A 19,986-nucleotide genomic window follows, 5' to 3' on the forward strand; every position below is an offset into this window, starting at 1 on the left:
CACATTCCTCACTTCATTCACACTCAACCTCTTCAGCTTTTGCATGCACTCCTCAGCACCACCTCCTCCAAACCAAAGGCCCAGACAATCAAAAGGGCCCTATTGAGTGGTCCGTCGCCCAGGTGAGCTTATGAGTCTACCTGGAGACAGTCACAGATGAGCAAGCCTAGACCGCTGTATAGCGAAGCCAATTAAGCTGTTGCTGCCTGAAGGAGCAGTGATTACCCTGTTTATAATGATAATCCGCAAAGCAGCTTGGTTTTTTGTAAGAGAGGGTGTAAGCTAGCAGCTAGCTTTCCGTCCTCCTTGACCACTATAGCTGGTCCCCATTTTAAGACACAGACCTGATAATAGCTGGGTCATTATGGCATCAAAAGCTCTCTATTTCAAGCTGCTCAGCTCTGGTCTGCCCGGGCTCGGGCTGCCCATGTCTGTGGTCACTGGTGGACTATAAATAAAAGCAGACACTGGGTACAGGCATGCTATCACATTGCCCTACGAGCCAGAAAGAGAGGGAGGAATGACACCCCAGCCAGAAAAACTCAACCAGGGCTCAAAATAAGCGTGATCTAGAAGTACAGTGACCCTAAAGAGTACTAGAGTACTTGTGGAAAGTGCTACAATTCATGGGGATTCTTCAATGAATGAAAAGTTAGAAATACAGTTTCTTCTGTAACACACGTCTTGCAGTTTATTTGTCCTTCTAATAATGGATATTCACTCAAATAAAGTATTATTTTCTTGAAAACAAACTACAGACAGACAGAATTAACAACAGATGTAATCATACTTAAAATGTTGGTGCAGATTAGGGCTGCATGATTCTGGCTAAAATAAGATTCACGATTTTTTTGTTGCTTAAAATCAAGATCACCGTTTTCTTACGATTCTGTAGATGTAAAATAAAGTTTAATACGAGTATATTATTTTTATTGTTACTTCTCAAACATAAGATAAAAAACAGGCATAATATTAGGCCCAGGTGTAGCTCTACTGTTGGTTAAAATGCTAAATTTGGTATAGACTTGGAATGGTGGACTTGAATATACTTTACATATGTCCTGGTTGTTAGTTCACAGTAAAGTGATGACATTAAAATACAACTATTCATAATTCTGAAGTTGAATTATTATATTTGAGACATATGCTTGTCACTTGTCATTGACAACATTATTAGATAATTTTTTCCAATGGTAAAATTAGACATTGGTCATTATCAGATTCCCTCTTGCACTATATTCAATATTATATAGGCTGGAGTAGTTATACTGAGCCAGTAAACATTTATTTTCATGCACAACACTTTGTGTCCACTGTGAAAGAAAAAACATAAAATGATGTGTGTGCTTTCGGTTTTACTTTCACTTCTGAGTGCGCTCATGTCATGGCTGCAGTCACTTTGACAAATAAAAAACATACATGCAAATCATACTTTCCCTGCTGCTACCAAACAATCGCTCTGAACGTTTTTTTACAACTTTATTACTGTATTATTCACAGCTTATGCAGGTTCTGTTCACTAAAGTGGACATCACTGTTGGGCACAATGATGTCCTATGATGGGTCATTACATTAAAAGAGAAATTATATTTTGGGGTAAATTAAACCTTATACATACAGTATGTGACACTTTTAACACCATTTGGAGGTGTCCCTGTTGCTAAGCAATGTATAAAAAACAATGTGAAGACTTGTGCGACCGCCTTTACGCCAAAGACAATAGAACACACAAGACCTGTCACTCGTATCTTTTTGAATAGGGAAAAGTGTAACGGTCAATATGGTGAATAAAGCAATCATCAATCGCTATATAGCAAATAAATCCCGCCTTCTAGCACAGGAGCCAATCATAGATCGCAATAGACTGACGATTCTCCAGGGGAGGGGATTGGACCAGACGTGAGTTTCTGCAGATTTTGAGTGATTTAGATGTTTAGAAATGAAACTAAAGACGCAGTTGTTGACTTGCCTTAAAGGGACTTTTTTTACGCTTCTCTCCTGACCTTGAAAATATAATTGGCTGAATCATCGAAAAGCACAATTAAGATCATGTGTAGGGTCAAATCAAGATCGCGATCTTTTTTGGATTAATTATGCAGCCCTATTAGAAATACAATTTCCTCTGTATTATTAAACGTCTTTGCTGTTTATTTGTCGTTTTAATAATGCATTTTCACTCAAATTAAAGTATTATTTTCTTGAAACCAAACTACAGACAGACAGAATGAACAACAGACGCAAACATACTTAAAACGTTGGTGCAGTATATTTCACATTGGCACCAGGATCAAAAATTCTATAGTTTTAATAAGCAGAATATGCTGAGCTGACTGTCTCTCTCCTGAATGTCCTGCTCACTGCAGAGACAGAGAGAAACAGACAGACAGAGAGAGAGAGAATGGACGGATTAGGAGCGAGAAAGAAGCCAATGCAGAGCACAACTGAGTAATTGAGGGTGACATGTCTGTAACAACACATCAGGCTGTTTGAATAAAGCTCCTTCTAAGAGAAATGGAGAGAATAGAGAAAGAGAGAGAAGCGATGGAACAGATGCTTGGAATTAGAGTAGCCAGTGAGGGGGTGTCATCCGCAAAAAAAAGGAGAAAGTGGCAGCAGTTTTGGTACTGGATAAATAGTCCCACACAAACCTCGCTGTGCTGTATAGAGCGAGGAGGCAGCCGTGCTGAATGCGTTTGATATGGGCTCTCGCTCCAGGCCTCGGCGTCGCATTGCTAAAGGCTCCAATAGCAGAAATTTAGTACGTGTTTAACAGCACACCACATTTCATTGTGCTTCGCTAACATTTAATACCTGATCTCCAGTGCCAAGCAGAAATCTGGCATACACTCAAGCCACTGGGGGAGATGGCTTACAAGAGGTCTGCTTGTTGGTGCCACAGGAGAAGCATAAAAGACCAAGTTTAACTCGCAGAAAAGTGAAGTGTAACAAGAAAGGAGGATTCAACTAAAAAATCTGAAGCTTTTTTATGTTACAATGCTTAAATTACATTACAAGATCATTCAACCAAAATCTTTTTGTGCAACACCAAGGGAGAAATATTGAATGGAGTAAGGACACAATGATTATAGATTTTGGTTGTACGATTATAGTCTGAGAAATAATCACGGTTATTATGCATTCATTCATTTCAAAACACTACTAGTTTAGAAATTTACATGAAAACTAATTTTAAAGTTTAAGTGTTATTACTGCTCAGTAACCAAATAATAAAGCACAAAATAATAATAAAACCTATTTGGACTTAAAATAAATTCTTGATTTTAAACATGAGTAATAGTTTTACACTAAAAACAAAATGACAGAATAATGAATAAACGATGCAGCCTCTGTTACTTTTTACCATGCACTTTTTTGATAACATTTATTATTATTTATTTGTTTAGGATATACGTTTTCACATTCTGATTCCAGTGCCTAATTATTAAATTGTTAAAATGACAATAATTAAATGAAATATTCTGAAGAATAAAATATTATGTGTTCTTTGGAAGAGTGTACTTTGCACATTGTGATGCTATTATATTGTCATTCTGGCATTATATAATAAAAGGCATAAAATGGTTTTAAAATGGCAATAATATTGTTTAATTGCAATATATATTGGGGTGCAATATACCATAAAACAAAAAAAAGATATTGTGACAGGCCTAATTATGCTTAGAATGCTTTAACAATTATTGTAACTCTATGAGAACAACTGTTCACACCACATTTATATAGACAATAATGATATTGTTGGAATGACTTGATATTACCATTTTCACATGTATATACCAGTGTCAAAGAAATATAAAAACGTAACCTGTAGCACTTTGAAAAAGCATAACTGCAACAATAAAAAAAATGCTATCTTGCCAGGAGGCAATAACAAAATCCAACCAATATCTAACCTATATTATATATTATATATATATATAAGGGTGTCTAAAATGTGCGTAAACAATAGTTATGTTGCTATCCAAAGACATGAATTAAATTTATGCACAAAACAGGAATATTGCATAAATATCAACAGTAAAAAATGAAATTTCCTGTGTTAGGAGAAGCTGCGTGAATCTTTTTCTTTAATAAATTATTTGCGCCTCGGAAGACAAATGCTGACATGCAATGAACGTGCTTTGGTGTTTAAAGGCATGAGACGCGGGGGACAGGTGCTCTTGATTCTGGAGGTAATTAATAGTATAATAACACTAATACTGAAATGGTTAAGGCGTTTTAGAATGACCAAAACAACATATCAAATGTTTTACAATGTGCTCAGCCTGCTGGTTTGTCCATTCATACATGATTTTTATCATCACATGATCTATATATACAAAATCACATTTTTAATCTGTAAACGGGAATTTGTTCAGTTAAAGTGTTTCGATCCTAGCCTATGCGCATCTTTTCTTATTGGATAAAACGTTTATCCTACTCAGTTATGCGCATAAATTTTTTCTGCGCATTTTCAAAACTTATGCACATCTTGGCGCTTCCATCAACATCAACGTAAAAATAGATGGACGGAAACATAGCTAATGAGTGGTGCCGCTTCCCCTCTCTAACTGCGTGTACATGCAGCGCATCTATATTTAAAATAATGAACTTGAGTGGCTTTATTCTTCTGATCATGAATGGCATTGATCGCAACTTCGCCATACACCACATCTACTGAAATGGTACCATGTGCAGTGGAACTCAAAGTGACCTTCCCAAACCATACTGTACTTTATTGAACTTAACCAAAATGCTCAGTAGAAACATTGAGTTTATAAAGCTTAAAACTTTCTGTCACTACATGAAAAATTTAGACCACACAAGAGTGAGCAAATGAGCATTACTTTTTGGGAGAACCTCCTCTTTAAGCAACTGCAGTTCCGCGGCATGTATTATGCATTTGACTTGCTGAAGCGTGGAATAGGGAACATTTTTAAACAGTAGATTTTCACTGACTAGACATGATACTTGATAGCATTAGCCTTAGAAAGCTAGAGCACTCGGTGCAACCTCTCCGGCCACAAAACTTTCCGTTTTTGTGAACGCCATCTTGGAGAGCGTTCCAGAAGCATTTCTGAAACACCATGTTGTGGTGGACCATCGCAGTGAGTGGAAAATGGAGGCCTTGCCAGCTGTCTGAGGGCTGGAGGAGTGAATCAGCCTTTCTGGAAAAATCTGAATGTGCCTCATAACCCAAAGCCTCAAACACAGGGAGGGCAAACGCAGGAAAACCTCCATCCTTGCACCACCCAGAGAGCAGAGAGAGAGAGAGAGAGAGAGAGAGAGAGAGACAGACTCGCACTCATCCGAAGCCGAGAGGCATAGGGAAATGGAGGTTATGGATCGGGTCATCCTGACATCATCATTTCTTCTCCCTTTTTTGCAAGGCTAGGCTGGAGCCTTGTATTCCACGGTAACACAATCGCCACAAGAAGGCCTGAATACGAGTGTTGCAGAGACTTGTTTGTGTATGTGTTAAAGAGAGAAAGTGCATGTGTGCGTGTGAGCGAGAGAAAGACAGGCGGAGTGAGCAGTGAGTGAGCGAGCATGAGAGAGCTGGCACGCTCCCCTCAGCCCACCAGCCAGGAAGCATCAAGTTCTTATTTAGCAAAGGAAGAGCAGCTTTGCTTAGCAACTACGCTGACTCTCCAATCACAGAAGTTTTCTGAATAATGCTGCTTGGGCGTGGAGCGAGAGCCGTCTGCGTGCCTTGGAGGAGTGAACGAGAGGCCACGGGCTGCTTAAAAACACAAAATCCCTCTTTTCATAAAGGCCCAGACAGCTCACATAAAAAAACTGGAGCTTTTCCCCCCTAAGCCCAGTAAAGAATCAAATGTGCAAAACCCAGTTTGCTCGTAATTTAATTAAACTGCTGCCATTTTATATACATAAGGAGCCGCTCACCTTAAAATGAAAATTCATTATTCACTCACTCTGATGCCTTAGGACGTGCTTCTTGCTTCCATGGATCCACAAAAACAAATGTGAATAATGTGCAATTACATGAATGAGGGCCAGAGCTTTCAAGCTTAAAACCACCATAAAAGCATGAATTTGGTCCATTCAACTCTTGCACTACATTCAAAGTCTTTTGCATTCACATGACAAACCAAAACTTGTGTCATGCTTACTGATTACTGTTCACTTCAGTGGGCTACTCAATGACACTTTTAGATGGTTGGTTAAATTAAAGAGGCAGATAAGTAAGAAAACACAGCAGTTCAAACTGGTTTGGTGAAATTTTAAATTCACAATAGGCCCATTTGCACCTTGTATTAAAAGCACTGTTGTCAATTCGACTGCAATTGAATGGCACTAAACACAGGGGTAAACAAAGTCTTAAAAGTATTGATCTTTTGATCAATTTCAGAATAATCGGATTGCTCCTGTAGTGTATAGCCTGGTTTATACTTCTGCGTATGATCAGTGTGACCCACAGCGTGTGCCTTGCGTGTAGTCGTGCATTTATACTTCTGCGTGTAGTTTGTTTTGCTCTGCAATAACACTTCTGAAACGCTAACTGGCAGTAGGTTATGTTCCTCTGTGTCATGTTTCTTCATGGGTGTTTTGTTTTTTCTGAATGTTACCTTAATGTACAAGTAGCTAAAACTCGCTAATTTAGAGGCTGGAACTGGCAGACGTGCAACAACTTTAATCATAAGGTAAACACAAAACAAAAGTTTTCATCTGGAGCTCCTTTATAAATGAGCCCTAAACACTCATGTAGTTGAATACATTTGAACAAAAACATCTAATACTAACCAAACGTAATGATTATGTGAAATGTTATGTGTAAGCAGACCAAAACAAGCTACTTATTATTCTCTGCATTTAAACACTTTTTTAAAATTCATTTGCTTTTCCATCTCAAAGTCTGAACACAAGTGGACGCTTATGCACCAAATGAATTGACCACTCCTGATCTGATCACTGAAAATGCATGTTAATAATATTCATGAAACAGGATCTACTTTTCTAGTGAACCAGGAAGGAAGATTTTCAGTGAATTTAAACTTACATTTCTTTCAGTTTTTCATATTTAGAGTGCATTATAGTGCAAAAAATCCACTTTCACTTTTGCAGTGCTTGTTTTATTTTATTTTCTACTAAGTTAGGCTCATGACACTAAAAAAAGACACAAGAGCAAGCAAGTAATGGAGAAACTTTTTTTCCACTTTAAGGTCTTAGAGGAAAGCCAAGATTTGACAGGAAACGATGAGGGGGGAGCAAGTTTGGGAAACAGAGCAAGCGGATGGATTTGAACTCACTTCACCTACATAGTAGTACAACACAATGCGCTAACTACACAACGGTTCTGACTTCTATAAAGCCACTCCTAATAGTACAACAATTTTATAACAAAACGTATTATAATTATGCTTGGACCAGTATAAGATTTTGACAGTATGATAACCTTGGATAAAAAGTATTGGTTTCACTGTATTGGGATTACTGCTCTAAAATATATTCTTTTTAAATGTCTGGGTAAAAAACTAAAACGTTTTCCCTATTGAACACAATGTATTTTATTTTGACAAATATTTATAATATTTTGGAGCAGTAAACATGTCAGGCTAAATAATTTAAATAGATCTTAAATGGACTTCTGCTGTCTTCATTAGTTTCAAAAACAAAAACTGTTACAATTTAAAATGGCATCTTTGGATATCTTTTCTGATGGAAACACTGTTGTCCAAAACACACACACAAAAAAACCTTTCATACACCATAGGAATGGTATAACAGAAAATTTAGGTGGTTTTAAAACCTTGACTTTTCCAAACTGTGGTATTCCTTGAAACTGGTTATTGTCCGATGCCTACTAGGTAATTGCCAGAGGACAAATATCACGATGCCAGCACCAATTCGTGAGATGCGACCAAGCAACAGTGATAAGTGTGCGTCCATACGATATCTGAAGATTGCAAAATCAGCTTCATTTGAGATTCATGAGCTTATCCTCATGGTAGCTTTGGGGGTGGTCAGTGGGAGGTTCGTAGGCGAGAGCAACATGCCAGCTTGTCATATGGCACACGCACACAGACCGAAGCTACATCATCCCACTGACAGACCCTGAGGAAACATCTTCACCACACAGTCCTCACCCTTCCCCGAGCAGCTCTAACAAAAGCCGACATCTGTAGGAAGTAAATGCGCTCAAGTACATCTCGGATTCCTTCAGCAGCGGTTTAGTTTGGCATTATTGGACTAAATTGTAATTTTAAAAGAATCACTGTGGGCACTGTGACACAATGCCATAATATGCAATGGTTTGTTTGGATTCCTCGCTACTTCTTTTGAATGAAATAAAAATTGGTGCGTATCAGTAATTTGAGCACATTCAGATCAGGCTTTTTAATAGTCCAAATTTGCTTGAGCTGGCCAAGAAATTATTGAAATTCCAAACAGATTAAATAGAAATGAATCCTCCAGCTCATGAATCAGGGAGGGAATATAGCAAGTCATACAAGGACATGTATATAATGAGGAAGAGCGACACTAAATTAAAGCTACATTTAAGCCATTTCCATCGGAATGAAAGTTGGACTTCGCCAAGCAATAGCGGATTAGCGGACTTGCAAGGGGCTCAATTAAGACACTGGGTTTGTTGCACAGTGACAGCTGTGTACTCCAGGATTTTCCATCTCCAGAGCAGATGGGTTGCCATATTAATCATGAAGCTGATGATCGCTATCGACTAAGGGGCCTGATCTGAGAAACTGATCATAAAACAACACCACCATCATTCTGCCATCTGTTCCCACAGACTGGTGGCAGTGCCAGCCTGTGCAACTCTAAACCTTAACTGATGCCGTCATCAGACTTCATACAGATTTACTCGCAAAGCAGACGCCTGATTTGGTGACACTCATTGCTAATTACTACAGATTAAAGATCAATATTACTGTGGTACCAAATCAACACTACACCAAAGAGGAGCATTTCATGTTGGCAGCAGACAGAAACAAAAATGTACATATTTGGGTTGCACTACATATAAATATAGTCTAATAAAAACAATTTTTAAATTAAAACAGCCCCAATTTCACTTAGAATAAACATCCGTGACTGAATTGCTTTTGCAATGTAAATCCTTACCGCACATTGGCACCCTTTGCTGTTTCTTCTTTTTTTAGCATGGAATCATTTGTTTAATAATAATTACAAAAATAAACAAATAAATTAAAATAAAAAATAAATAAATTAAAAAAATTAAAAAAAAAAAAAAAAATCACAGTCCTTACTAATTTTTAGTCTTAATTAATAGTCGCCTATAAGATTTGTTAGCTGTTTTAAAAACTCTCCTCACCTTATGGTTTGAGTTGGTTCTTGCAAAAAGTATGAAAACTCGACTTGTGATGCTGGTTTAACTACTCTGCAAGATGTCTGAGTAGTACAAAAGCAAAGCATTAAAAGGCAACAAATTATAAAATAAAAAGAAGGGTAAACACTTAGGACAAAGTGAGTGAAGATAAAAATCTTTGTTATATTTCTTAATGACAAAGATAAAACAAAGATTCTTATTACAACTACACGATATACTAAAAAAAAAAAATTTCAGGTACAGATGGTTAGTTTAGCCGTAGCATTTAAGAAATTGAATGAGCAAATATAAAACTAAATGTTGTTTAATTAATACTAAAGGGATAGTTCACTCAAAAATAAATATTCGGCCATCGTTTAGTGGCAGAAATTCCTCTCAATGAGTATGTTTATATGGACATCAATAATAAATGATTTTAATATGATTAAGACAATACTCTGATTAAGGGTTGACCATGTAAACAGAAAATTTTGATTAACTTAATCTGATTAAGGTCATAATCGAACTAAACAGAAATCGGATTAATACATGTGGAGTATGCCGATTTTAGTCGCATTATTGAAATGTGGTACAGACATGTAAACACTGCAATCAAACTATTACTATCGTGTAGGTTTTTTATCGCATTTTGTGACAGGATAGTCTGTACACACACGGCTGTTTGACACTATTCTCTGCACTTACAGAGTCAGTGAAGGACCACAGACACATGCATCGTAATATGTGAAGGTTTTTTCCTCATATGGCGTGCTGATCAAATTCCATTAACACAACACTCTTCCAGCAGTTCATACTCACATCGAATATCTCGTTTGTCATAGGGGGCATGCATGACATGTTTCTGAATGAAAGTGAAAGAGCCAAACTGCAGTTAAAGTCAACAAGTTAAAAAAGAGACACCTGAAATAACATGACACTCCGGAGGAAATGTGGATATCGCGGTGACGTAATGACGTTGATCAACATGTAAAACGGGATCATGACAGGGACATTAAAAAAATAACTCATGTAAATACCTTAATCTTAATACTGTCTTATTCAGATTAAGGCAAATAATTTGATTACTGAAGTCCATGTAAACGTTGTCATTGACTCTCTTCCGTATTCCTTTTAATTATCCTACTATATAGGTTAATCATTAGTGGTTTTGACATTTTTTGACATGAAAGACAGCTTACTGATGAAAAGTTTAAGTTTAGTGTCCTGTGAGTGTAACTCTGCCACTGACTAGGGCTGGGCAATTAATCGAAAAGTAATCGAACTTGACATTCATAACCTGTAATCGATCAGGTCAATTTTTTCAATTACTTTCCCTACCGCGTGTGGAGTCACATGACCCTGGCTACTGTATACTTCTGCATCGAACGCACGGGTATGGTCTGGCGCAGCCTTCATACGGTCACATATCTGTGCATCTCTCAAAAAATGTAACTACACGTCACAAGTTTGCACTACATTGAAGATGATTGGAAGCTGCACCAGAAACGGCATATTTTGCATTACAATAAAATGATTATTTACATTAAACTATTTGTTTACAGAAGACTCAAGAAACGCACTGTTTAAAATATTATTTACTGCTTATCTTCTACTTTTACTATTAAAAATGTAACACTGAAAATAATTTTGTTTCCAAAAGTGCAAGTTATTAATTTTCACTTTTATATAAGAAAAACGTGACTGTTGGTTTTAGGCAAAGTGTGTTTTAATTTCATTTGTTTAACGTTGATCTTCAATAAATAACCGTAGATAGCAGATAATATGTGTTTCCTTTATTTTAAAATCAAGTAATGCACCCTTCACTCAAAAATATGTGCATATTTACTGTACAAAACTTTAAATAACAAAACTTGTTAAATAAATAATAATCGTTCATTATTGGTAACCGAGTAAAAATGTTCAATTAATCAAGATTTTGATTTTATGCCAAATCGCCCAGCCCTTTCACTGAGTTATTATGATGTGAATGTACGTTGCGTTGTACAGCCTATTGAGACAGAGGTGCCAAAATTGCAGGGTACAGTGTGTGCTGTAGCATGATACTACAATATTTCTTTAAATGCATTTTGATCAAAAATCGTCAAATTGCATACAATGCAGAAGTGACTATTCTCTGTAAACCAATCAGTGTTCTACTAATTATGCTCAGTTCCCTTATGAAAGGGTTTTAAAAAGTGGCATGGTACAGTTCACTAATTTGGTACCATTCACAACTTTTGACACTGGAAACGGAAACAATTCACTACCCCTCAGTGGAAATGGGCCAAAAGGTTTCTTCTAATATCCTACAGAACTAAAAATCGTCAAAAGAACGAGATAAAAATGTCCTTTTTATTCCCTTTGTTGATGAATCCTACAATTATGATCAACTCTTCCCAAACAGAGCTTTTCAAGTCATCCAGTATTGTGGGTCCTACTACAAACTCATTATCAGGGAACCATCGGTCGTGCAGCGGGCACCAAAATCAAGCCAGAGACACAATAAGAGATGACGGCTTGAGTAACAAAGCTGTTGTGAACAAAAGAGGTGGCAGGTCTTCACCTCAGCATCAGCCAGTGGAGAGCTCCAGCTGACGCCCTTTAAACAAGAGGTCACACAGCAGAGAATAGAGGGCACAACCTCTGAGAGCCCCTGACCACCCCCTCACCTCCATCCCTCCAGGGAGGGGATGAGACAGCATCTCTTGGGGACTGTTAAGCCATCAAGCGGCCCTTTTAAAATTCAGAGAATAGGCGTCTGAAAGTAGATTTGACTCAGCTAAGTCAAACCCCAGGCAGCCAGTGTTGTTTGAGCATCTGATTCAGAGCAGCGGGGGTTGTGTGCCGGCTGAGGGCTGACGTGATGTGCTATGGACTCTGGATGAATAGGCCTGCCTGACTGCAATGGATGAATAAGTAGCACTTGCAATGTTTGGGTGGGGAGGAGGCTGGGGAAATGGGATGGAATTGCTGGCAGTCTGGAAGCAGAGCATGGCTGGTCAGCGCAGGTTGCAACGGCGAGGTCAGCAGACAGATGGGAATGGAAATGAGTAGGCCGTGCGTTCATTTTAATCCTTTCCCCACAGCTGATCCTGGCATTATAAATGCAAACTCGCACGCACATTGTGACCTCCATCCCCCAGGCCGTGTGCATTTATTTTGGCCGCAGCCACCTTGGGTCGGACACTCAGTTGATTGGTTTGGTCTCAGGTTGGGAGTCATCTGTAATTTGATAAAGTGAGAGAGCAGAACAAAGGGGAGTTTGATATCCCCCCACCCCAAGCTTCGCAGCCCCACTGCGTCCAATTTATTACACAGCACTATTCTCGCTGGAGTCTTACTTCATTTCTGGCAGGACAATACACATGCACTTGAAATATGCAGTTAAAGTGAAAGCTGGAACCCAAATAAAACAACACAAGGTGCATCGGTTCATTCAAGACAAAACATTAGTATACACAATTTAATATTAAAATATGAAAATTATAACTAAATCGAAGAATTAATTGGCATAACATTTGACAAAATTCAGAATAATATTCAGTCTTGGATATTAAACACAATAAATGTGAAAAACTGTTAAAAATAAGTACTTTAAAATTATGTAATGAAATAAAATTCATATCAAATATTTAAGTAGGTTAATTTTAGAATATGAAAATAATAAAAAATAGAAGAGGACAACACTGGGTAAAAAAACAGTACATTTAAAAACCCACAAATGACAAACGCAAAATATAATCTGGTGTGATCTTTGATTATCTTTTTATTTTTTATGTATTTTTCTGTCTTTTATCAAACAACCATCTGTCCAGTAGGAGAATCATGGGCCGCACGAATGGCCGGACTGTCTGAAAGGAGAGGGGGTGGGGTTGTTGGCTGACTGGCTTTGGAGAGAGGTCACATGTCACGGCCCTTTGACGGCACGTCAAGGCCCTGGCGGACAGAGGCGACAGATTCTTAATGAGAAACTCACCACCCTCTACCAGCCATCTACCCCATTATTTCAGCCAGTCCAGACAAAGTCTGAATGCAGTTTTAAATGAATTCAGATTATGGCTGGGTGATATGGCAAAAATGTAAGCTCGATAATTATTTTTCATATTGAACGATAACAATATATGTTTACATACAAGTTGCTTCCAGATAGGGCTGGGCGATTTGGCCTAAAATTAAAATCTCAATTAATTGAACATTTTAACTGGATCACGATTAATGAACAATTATTTTATTTATGCATTTATTTTATGTTTTTGCCCTCATAATCCACTGACGAGTTTTGTACAGTAAATATGCTCACAAGTTACAAGTGAGAGATTTTTGAATGAAGGGTGCATTACTTGAGTTTAAAATAATTGAAGTAAACACACACTATCTATTATCTATAATTTATTGAACATCCACGCTGAACAACTGAAATTAAAACACACATTGCCTAAAACGCAGCTCTCTCCGCCGCCCACCCTCATCACCAAGACCAAACCGACCAATGACAAAGCTTGTGCTATGTGTCGTTGACGTGTAGTTAGGTGCACGGGTATACGAAGGCTGCGCCAGACCGTACACGTGCCCTTGGCAGAAGTATAATATCAGAATAGTATAATAAGTATAAATTATAATGTAATAACTATAAATCAGCCTTAACAGAGCAGGGTCACGTGACTCCACACATAGTAGGGAAAGTAACTGAAAAAATCATCTTGGGAAAAAATTAATTAATTATTGGTTATGGATGTCAATTTTGACTACTTTTCGATTAATCGGCCAGCCCTACTTCCAGATTTAAAAGAGTACCCAAACATTGACTGAAGCCACAAAATTAGAGGACCCATTAAATGGCATAACATTTTCGGACGATAAATTTTTGGTGGCCAAAAATTTGGTAAGTCTCTAATATCAACACACTTTAAGATTCTTATTGTTGCATATTTCTGCTGTGTGATTGACTCTTATCAATATAGAGTAAAAAAGTCCAGAGCTTAACGTTGTTATTGACAAATTTTATTGTGATTCGATATAATATCGTTTATCGGCCCAACCGTAATTCAGATCTTCCCCCATGATTAAAAATAAAGCAAACTCAGTATGCACTGACTCCAGCGAACAAGTATATTACATAAAAAACCTGAGGATTCAGAAACCTTATAACCATGGCGACCAGCCTCCCATCAAAGTAATATTTGGAAGCAGTAATTCTCTAAAATACACTCTCTGCAAGATACAAAATGAAGCAAATATTCTCTGCAAGACAGGAAAAGAGCTTAAGAGTTAAATGTTTTAATTACAAAAACAAATAAATATGAACCGTCAATTGAACTGAGGTTTGATGAAAAGTGCCAAGTTGTTTTGTTTCTTGAATTTTTTGCAAGCAACCTCATGCGGTTATGGCTAATATACAGGTTGACTGGTACACCGTTCCCCACAGACTCAGCCAGCTTGCTAACTGGGACACTTCTGACAATGAACCATAGAAACTGTACAAAATCCACCCTGCTGGATACATTACGGCTACTGTACTGTGCGAACATTCGGATATATCCTGAATATGCTTGCTGCACAATTTCAACAAATATAGGCTATGCATGCAAGGTTACGTCAAATCTTCTAATCATAACTGTAATAACCAGATGCAAGGTGCACCAAAACATCAGCCAGCATTTTCCTATAGAGATTTTTATTAAATATACATGACACTGCATTTCTAAAATGTGCCATGTCTCTCACATTTCCCACATTAACAAAACTGCATTCGCCACACCATGCATCCCAAGCCCGACGAAGTGACACCATGGTAACACATACATATATGTGTGTAGACCCATTAGCACAATCACACTCAACAGCTGCTGCGTGGAAGGAGCAGCCAGCCCGAGACTGCCATGCTTTTGTCCGCTCGCTGTGTCTCTGACCCTGGAGTGGAGCCTGATCAGACCAAGGGCATCGCTGACCCCACAACAACTGCTTTTTGGAGATTGACCTCAACCCCAACCTGCCCCCCACCCAAAACACACACACACACACAAAACAATGTCCTACACAGCACTCTTATCCTCCTCCTTGGCTGGCTTCCCCAAGCTTTCCCATCTATCTCTGGCTCCTATAAAATACATAATTGAGGCTCCATTTATCATATGCAGATGGCCCTGGGTGCATCCAGAGGCACAAGACAATGGGGAGGTTGGTTGATGGTCCGACTGTGCACTTTTTCCCCCAAAAGATAGCAACAGAAGTCACCAATAGGTCAGTGGTTCTCAGCTGATCTGTTATGATCATGAAAAGTAGGTAAAGAATGATGTGAAATGCTTCAAAGGGTGGATGAAACTTCCCATGTTTCTGACAGAGGAGAGCTTGTGATGTATTCAATAACATATTCTTAAATATAAAGGTTTTGTATCGGCATCTGTGCTCCTAATTGGAACCTTTAACATCCATCCAATCTTTAACATACTATAACCTAGAAAAACATCCTTAAGAATATTGTAAATGTTCTTCATACAAACAAATTAAGTGTTTTTTTAAAGATTTGTTCAGTGAAAGGGTCTATGGGTAACTCAAAATAACCATTACCTTTATGTTTAAGTGGAACAAAGAATATAGACTAAAGAAATGGCTAGGTTTGCATTGTACAGTGTGTTTGTGCAGTGAAACTATTTGACGTGAAACATTTTTACTTGCTTGAATAGCTATTTTAGTGTGGTCGCTACTTTAAATCTGAACAGCAAGGAAAACCGCAGCTATAGGACAGTTTTTTGATGTGACACCAAGTGTAATAGGTGTTGTGTGATCATATTGCACCAGAGACAGCAAAAAAGATCAATATATGAAAATCAATAAAGTAAAATTACACAGCAGTAATAAATATATGGGAGTAAAAAATTACACAATAATATGTTGAGCACTAGAGGCCATATTATTACGCATTTTCAAGGGCTGAGGTCAACTTGTCTTAATTCATTTTAAGTCTTTTTTTTTCAATTAATAAATTGTTGGAGAACTAAGGGCCACACGGATGGCCACAAAACATTTTTGCCTTCACACAACCAATTTAGTGTGATCACTACTGTGTATATTTAATGCGAAATGTAGGTCTTGAAGAAGAACTAATTACTCACCACAGATGTAGGACATTTTTAGTTGATGACAAGCATAATAGGTGTTGTGTGATCAAATTGCGCACAAGACAGTGAAAATGATCAATACAAAAGTATTAGAATCAATAAAGTAAAATTACACACCATTCATAAATATATGGGAGTAAAATATTACACAATAACTCTGGAGCACCAGATTTTCATGTTGAAGGGCTGAGCTCACCTTGTAAGATGTCTTGTGCTTGTTCCCCATTTCAAATTTTCCCTTTAACTCAGTGAGGAGCTGCTGCAGTGTGCTGTTCTCCTCTTTCTCGCTATAGTCTTGATCCAGAAGAATATAAGCCCTCCAGTTGGACGAGTCGAAGCCCCAGTGACAGGTTCTGTTCTCTAGCCTTTTATGACTGTGCACCACGAACTTGTGGGTCGGGAACATGAGCCTGCAGTCCAGGCACTGAATGCACGCCGCGTTGGGGCTGGTGTAGAGCTCGGGTACGAAGAGGCCCTTGCACTTCCCAAAGCATTCGTGGTAAACTTTGAAGCTCTTCTCCGTGCGCTCCAGCTCGATGGAGCAGGACAACTCTTTGTCGGCGTGCGGGGGGAACGTGCCGCCGTAGATGAGGGCATTGCAGAGGCGCTCGGCGTCTGTTTGGGTGATGAGTCCGCACGAGGGGGCCGAAAAGGGCAGGATGCCCATAACTTTAAGGATCTCCAGCTGGTCCGCTGTGCACCTGGAGCAGTAGATGTGCAGGTCGTCGCACACAGAGTTGATCTGCTGGAGGGAAAAGTCTCGTAGGACGCTGTTGAGAATCTGCGGCAGGCACAGGCGCTTCTCGCCGCCCACCACGAAGCACGAAATAGTCTCCCGCTCCAGGACCGTCTCGCACCTCTCGGTGGAGCGGTCGGACGGGATGAACAGGGGCCCCGGCATGACCGGGGGCGTCTGCGCGGGGAGGTTCACAAGCACCTCGGCGCTCTTACCGTCCTTTTTGAACAGCATGTCCTGCTGCCACCGGGCCGAGAAGGCTGCCGGTCCGCCGAGGGAGCTCATGGAGCTCAAGTGAAACTGCTTGAGAGTTTGCTGAAGTCCGGGATGCGGCTGAAAGCTGGAAGGAGCCTCCATGTTTAAACCTGGGCAGTTTAATCACAACAGATTCATAAATGTGAGTCGCGACAGTCCGTGTCAGTTCGGAAAGCGTAAAACACCGCCTCGTAATCCATTCAACTGCTTCATGTCCGATTCTGTAAGTCGTACCAGAAAGAACCGGAGTTCCGAGCGAGGCGAAAATCCTCCCCCACAAAAAAAGTGTAAAGTTTTGGTCGAAATGTAATTCTTCAATCTGTGTAAATCACAGTACTCTCGCGCAAAATGCGTGGCTGGTGTAAAAGCGCAGTTGCCTCCGCTTTACTATGAGAGTGTGTGCGAGTCTCTCTCTCTCTCTCCCTCAGTGTTTGTTTGTGTCTGGTTCAGTCATTGAATCCCGGCCAAGAATGTGACTGACTCCCCGGGCTGGCTGTTCCAGGAGACGCGCCGCCTCCCCCCGCGGCCCGAGCAGCTGCAAAAGCGGGAACACAAACCACACGTAGAGGCGCTGCTGCAGCAGGAGGAGGAGTTTACTTAGACGGGCTATAGTAACTTTCATTAACAAACTTTAAAGCTCATGAATATGAACAGCAGCGGATTATACCATTTAGTGAAATGGCCTATAAATCAATTAACTATTCATGTCAGCTAATCTTTTATTTTGACCGTCTAAGTATAGTTTCGCATGTTTACGCAGTGAACATTAATGCTGTTTCTTGATAAATACATAAAAAAATCTTATGGAATAATGTTACATATTTTTATGAATTTAAAAATAATAACTATTTTTATTTTTGTTTTAAATCATTTTAGATTTTAAATTAAAATGTTACTATTAAACATAGCAATAAAATTACTATTTTTGCATTAATACCTTACATTTAAATTTTAGGTAAAGGAAATATAACAAATGCTGTCTTATTTACATATTTAACTGATTTTATAAACACACATTGAGAGATGTTAAAACATCTGTTAACACACAAATATAATGTTAACACACAAATAAACACACATATATACATGCATACATACATATACATGCATACACACACATACACATATACATATTTTTTAAATAAAACAAGTTAACAATTAATGTAGATAATATATATTTTTTGTATTTAAAAATATAATACACTTATTCAATAAAATCAATACATTGCAATACATTACATTACAATACATTATTAATACTTTATCCAATATGTACTGGAAATAAACTATCAAAAACATTTGTTGGCTCTAAGATAAAAATAAGCTGACATAACATATTAATAATTGGACGTTTTCACTAAAATACTTAATTAAAATGAATAAAACAAAACATCTCGAAACTTAAAGAAGACTAAAAACTCTGCACTAGTTATTACTATGTCATAAAGCTAAAATAAACCGCACGGTTGACTAATGAGAATAAAACATTCAAGCTCACCATATAATATGCTGATATACTACTGTTTGAAGCCACAACTAAAGTTGTTTAAAGTGTTATGCAGTTTAAAACCCAAAAATCTGAAACATTTGGATTGCTTTAGGTTATCCAGTGTTGATTTCTTGAGAACAACTTTACAGTGCTGAAAATATTTGGACAAAACCGACTCAACAATAAAAATGCACTTTTATCTCAAAGTGCCGTTATGAGCCATGTTGTAAACTGCAAGAGCAGAGTTTAGTGAAGGCATAACTCAAACTGCTGTTTAGATTGGGTGAAACTGTAACAGCTTAATTTGTTTTTCATGGAACTTAGAAAATCGCAGGCATTTGTCTAATGGTTCATTTTGGCACACAGGCCTCGAGAGGGGTGGCGTGAAATTTAACACTAGGTTCAATCAATTTCCTATGAAATCTTGTTCATGTAGTGATTGATTATGAGTGTTAAGCTCTCACAGGCGACTCATCAGTACAGTTTGATTTGGCTTCAAATACCTGTCAGGTTTAAGTCCACACACAGGCTGATGTCTGAAATGAGAAAAAAATACACAGTAAGTGAGACAAAAATGGGACAATAACATGTTAAATAAATGAAAAAAAAGAGGAAATTAATACAGTGAGTGGGCTGTGGTAAGGATAATAACATGGATAATGGCAAAAGAAACAATGTTGTTTATTTGTTCAAAGAAATAATTCAATAAAAACTCATTTACTCACCTTTATCCAGTCTGTTAGACTAGTCACAGAGTCAAATAAGCATCATCATATTGAAATCATTATTCAGATTGTCAAACAACATCTAAAAAAAAATTAAGACTGGAAAAAATGCAATCATATTTGTGTGAATTTACAGCAGGGGCGACCAACTTTTTCTTATGAAGGGCCAAAAACCAAACTTGATTAAGCGCAATGGGATAAAAGTAAATATATCAAGCTGTATTACAAAGTTTCTATAAATAATTTCCTTGTTCATTTAAAAATAAATAGAAAACATTACTTTAATCATATTAACTAATCCATTATATATTTTTACATTTTATAATGAACCCATTATAATAAAAAAATAAGGATTCCAT

General features: G+C 38.0%; 1 protein-coding gene across 1 annotated transcript in view; it reads right to left on the minus strand.

Moving 5' to 3' along the window:
• The window catches only part of skib (v-ski avian sarcoma viral oncogene homolog b), a 48,264-nt gene extending 30,427 nt beyond the window's left edge, over window positions 1-17,837 (minus strand). Inside the window, exon 1 of the mRNA XM_056468084.1 lies at window positions 16,619-17,837. Within this exon, the coding sequence (XP_056324059.1) occupies window positions 16,619-17,515 (897 nt within the window). The 5' untranslated portion in view covers window positions 17,516-17,837. The remainder of the gene's footprint in view (window positions 1-16,618) is intronic.
• Between the last annotated feature and the right edge of the window lie 2,149 nt (window positions 17,838-19,986).

The sequence above is a fragment of the Danio aesculapii genome, chromosome 11 (assembly GCF_903798145.1).
Source record: "Danio aesculapii chromosome 11, fDanAes4.1, whole genome shotgun sequence".
NCBI classification, from domain to species: domain Eukaryota; kingdom Metazoa; phylum Chordata; class Actinopteri; order Cypriniformes; family Danionidae; genus Danio; species Danio aesculapii.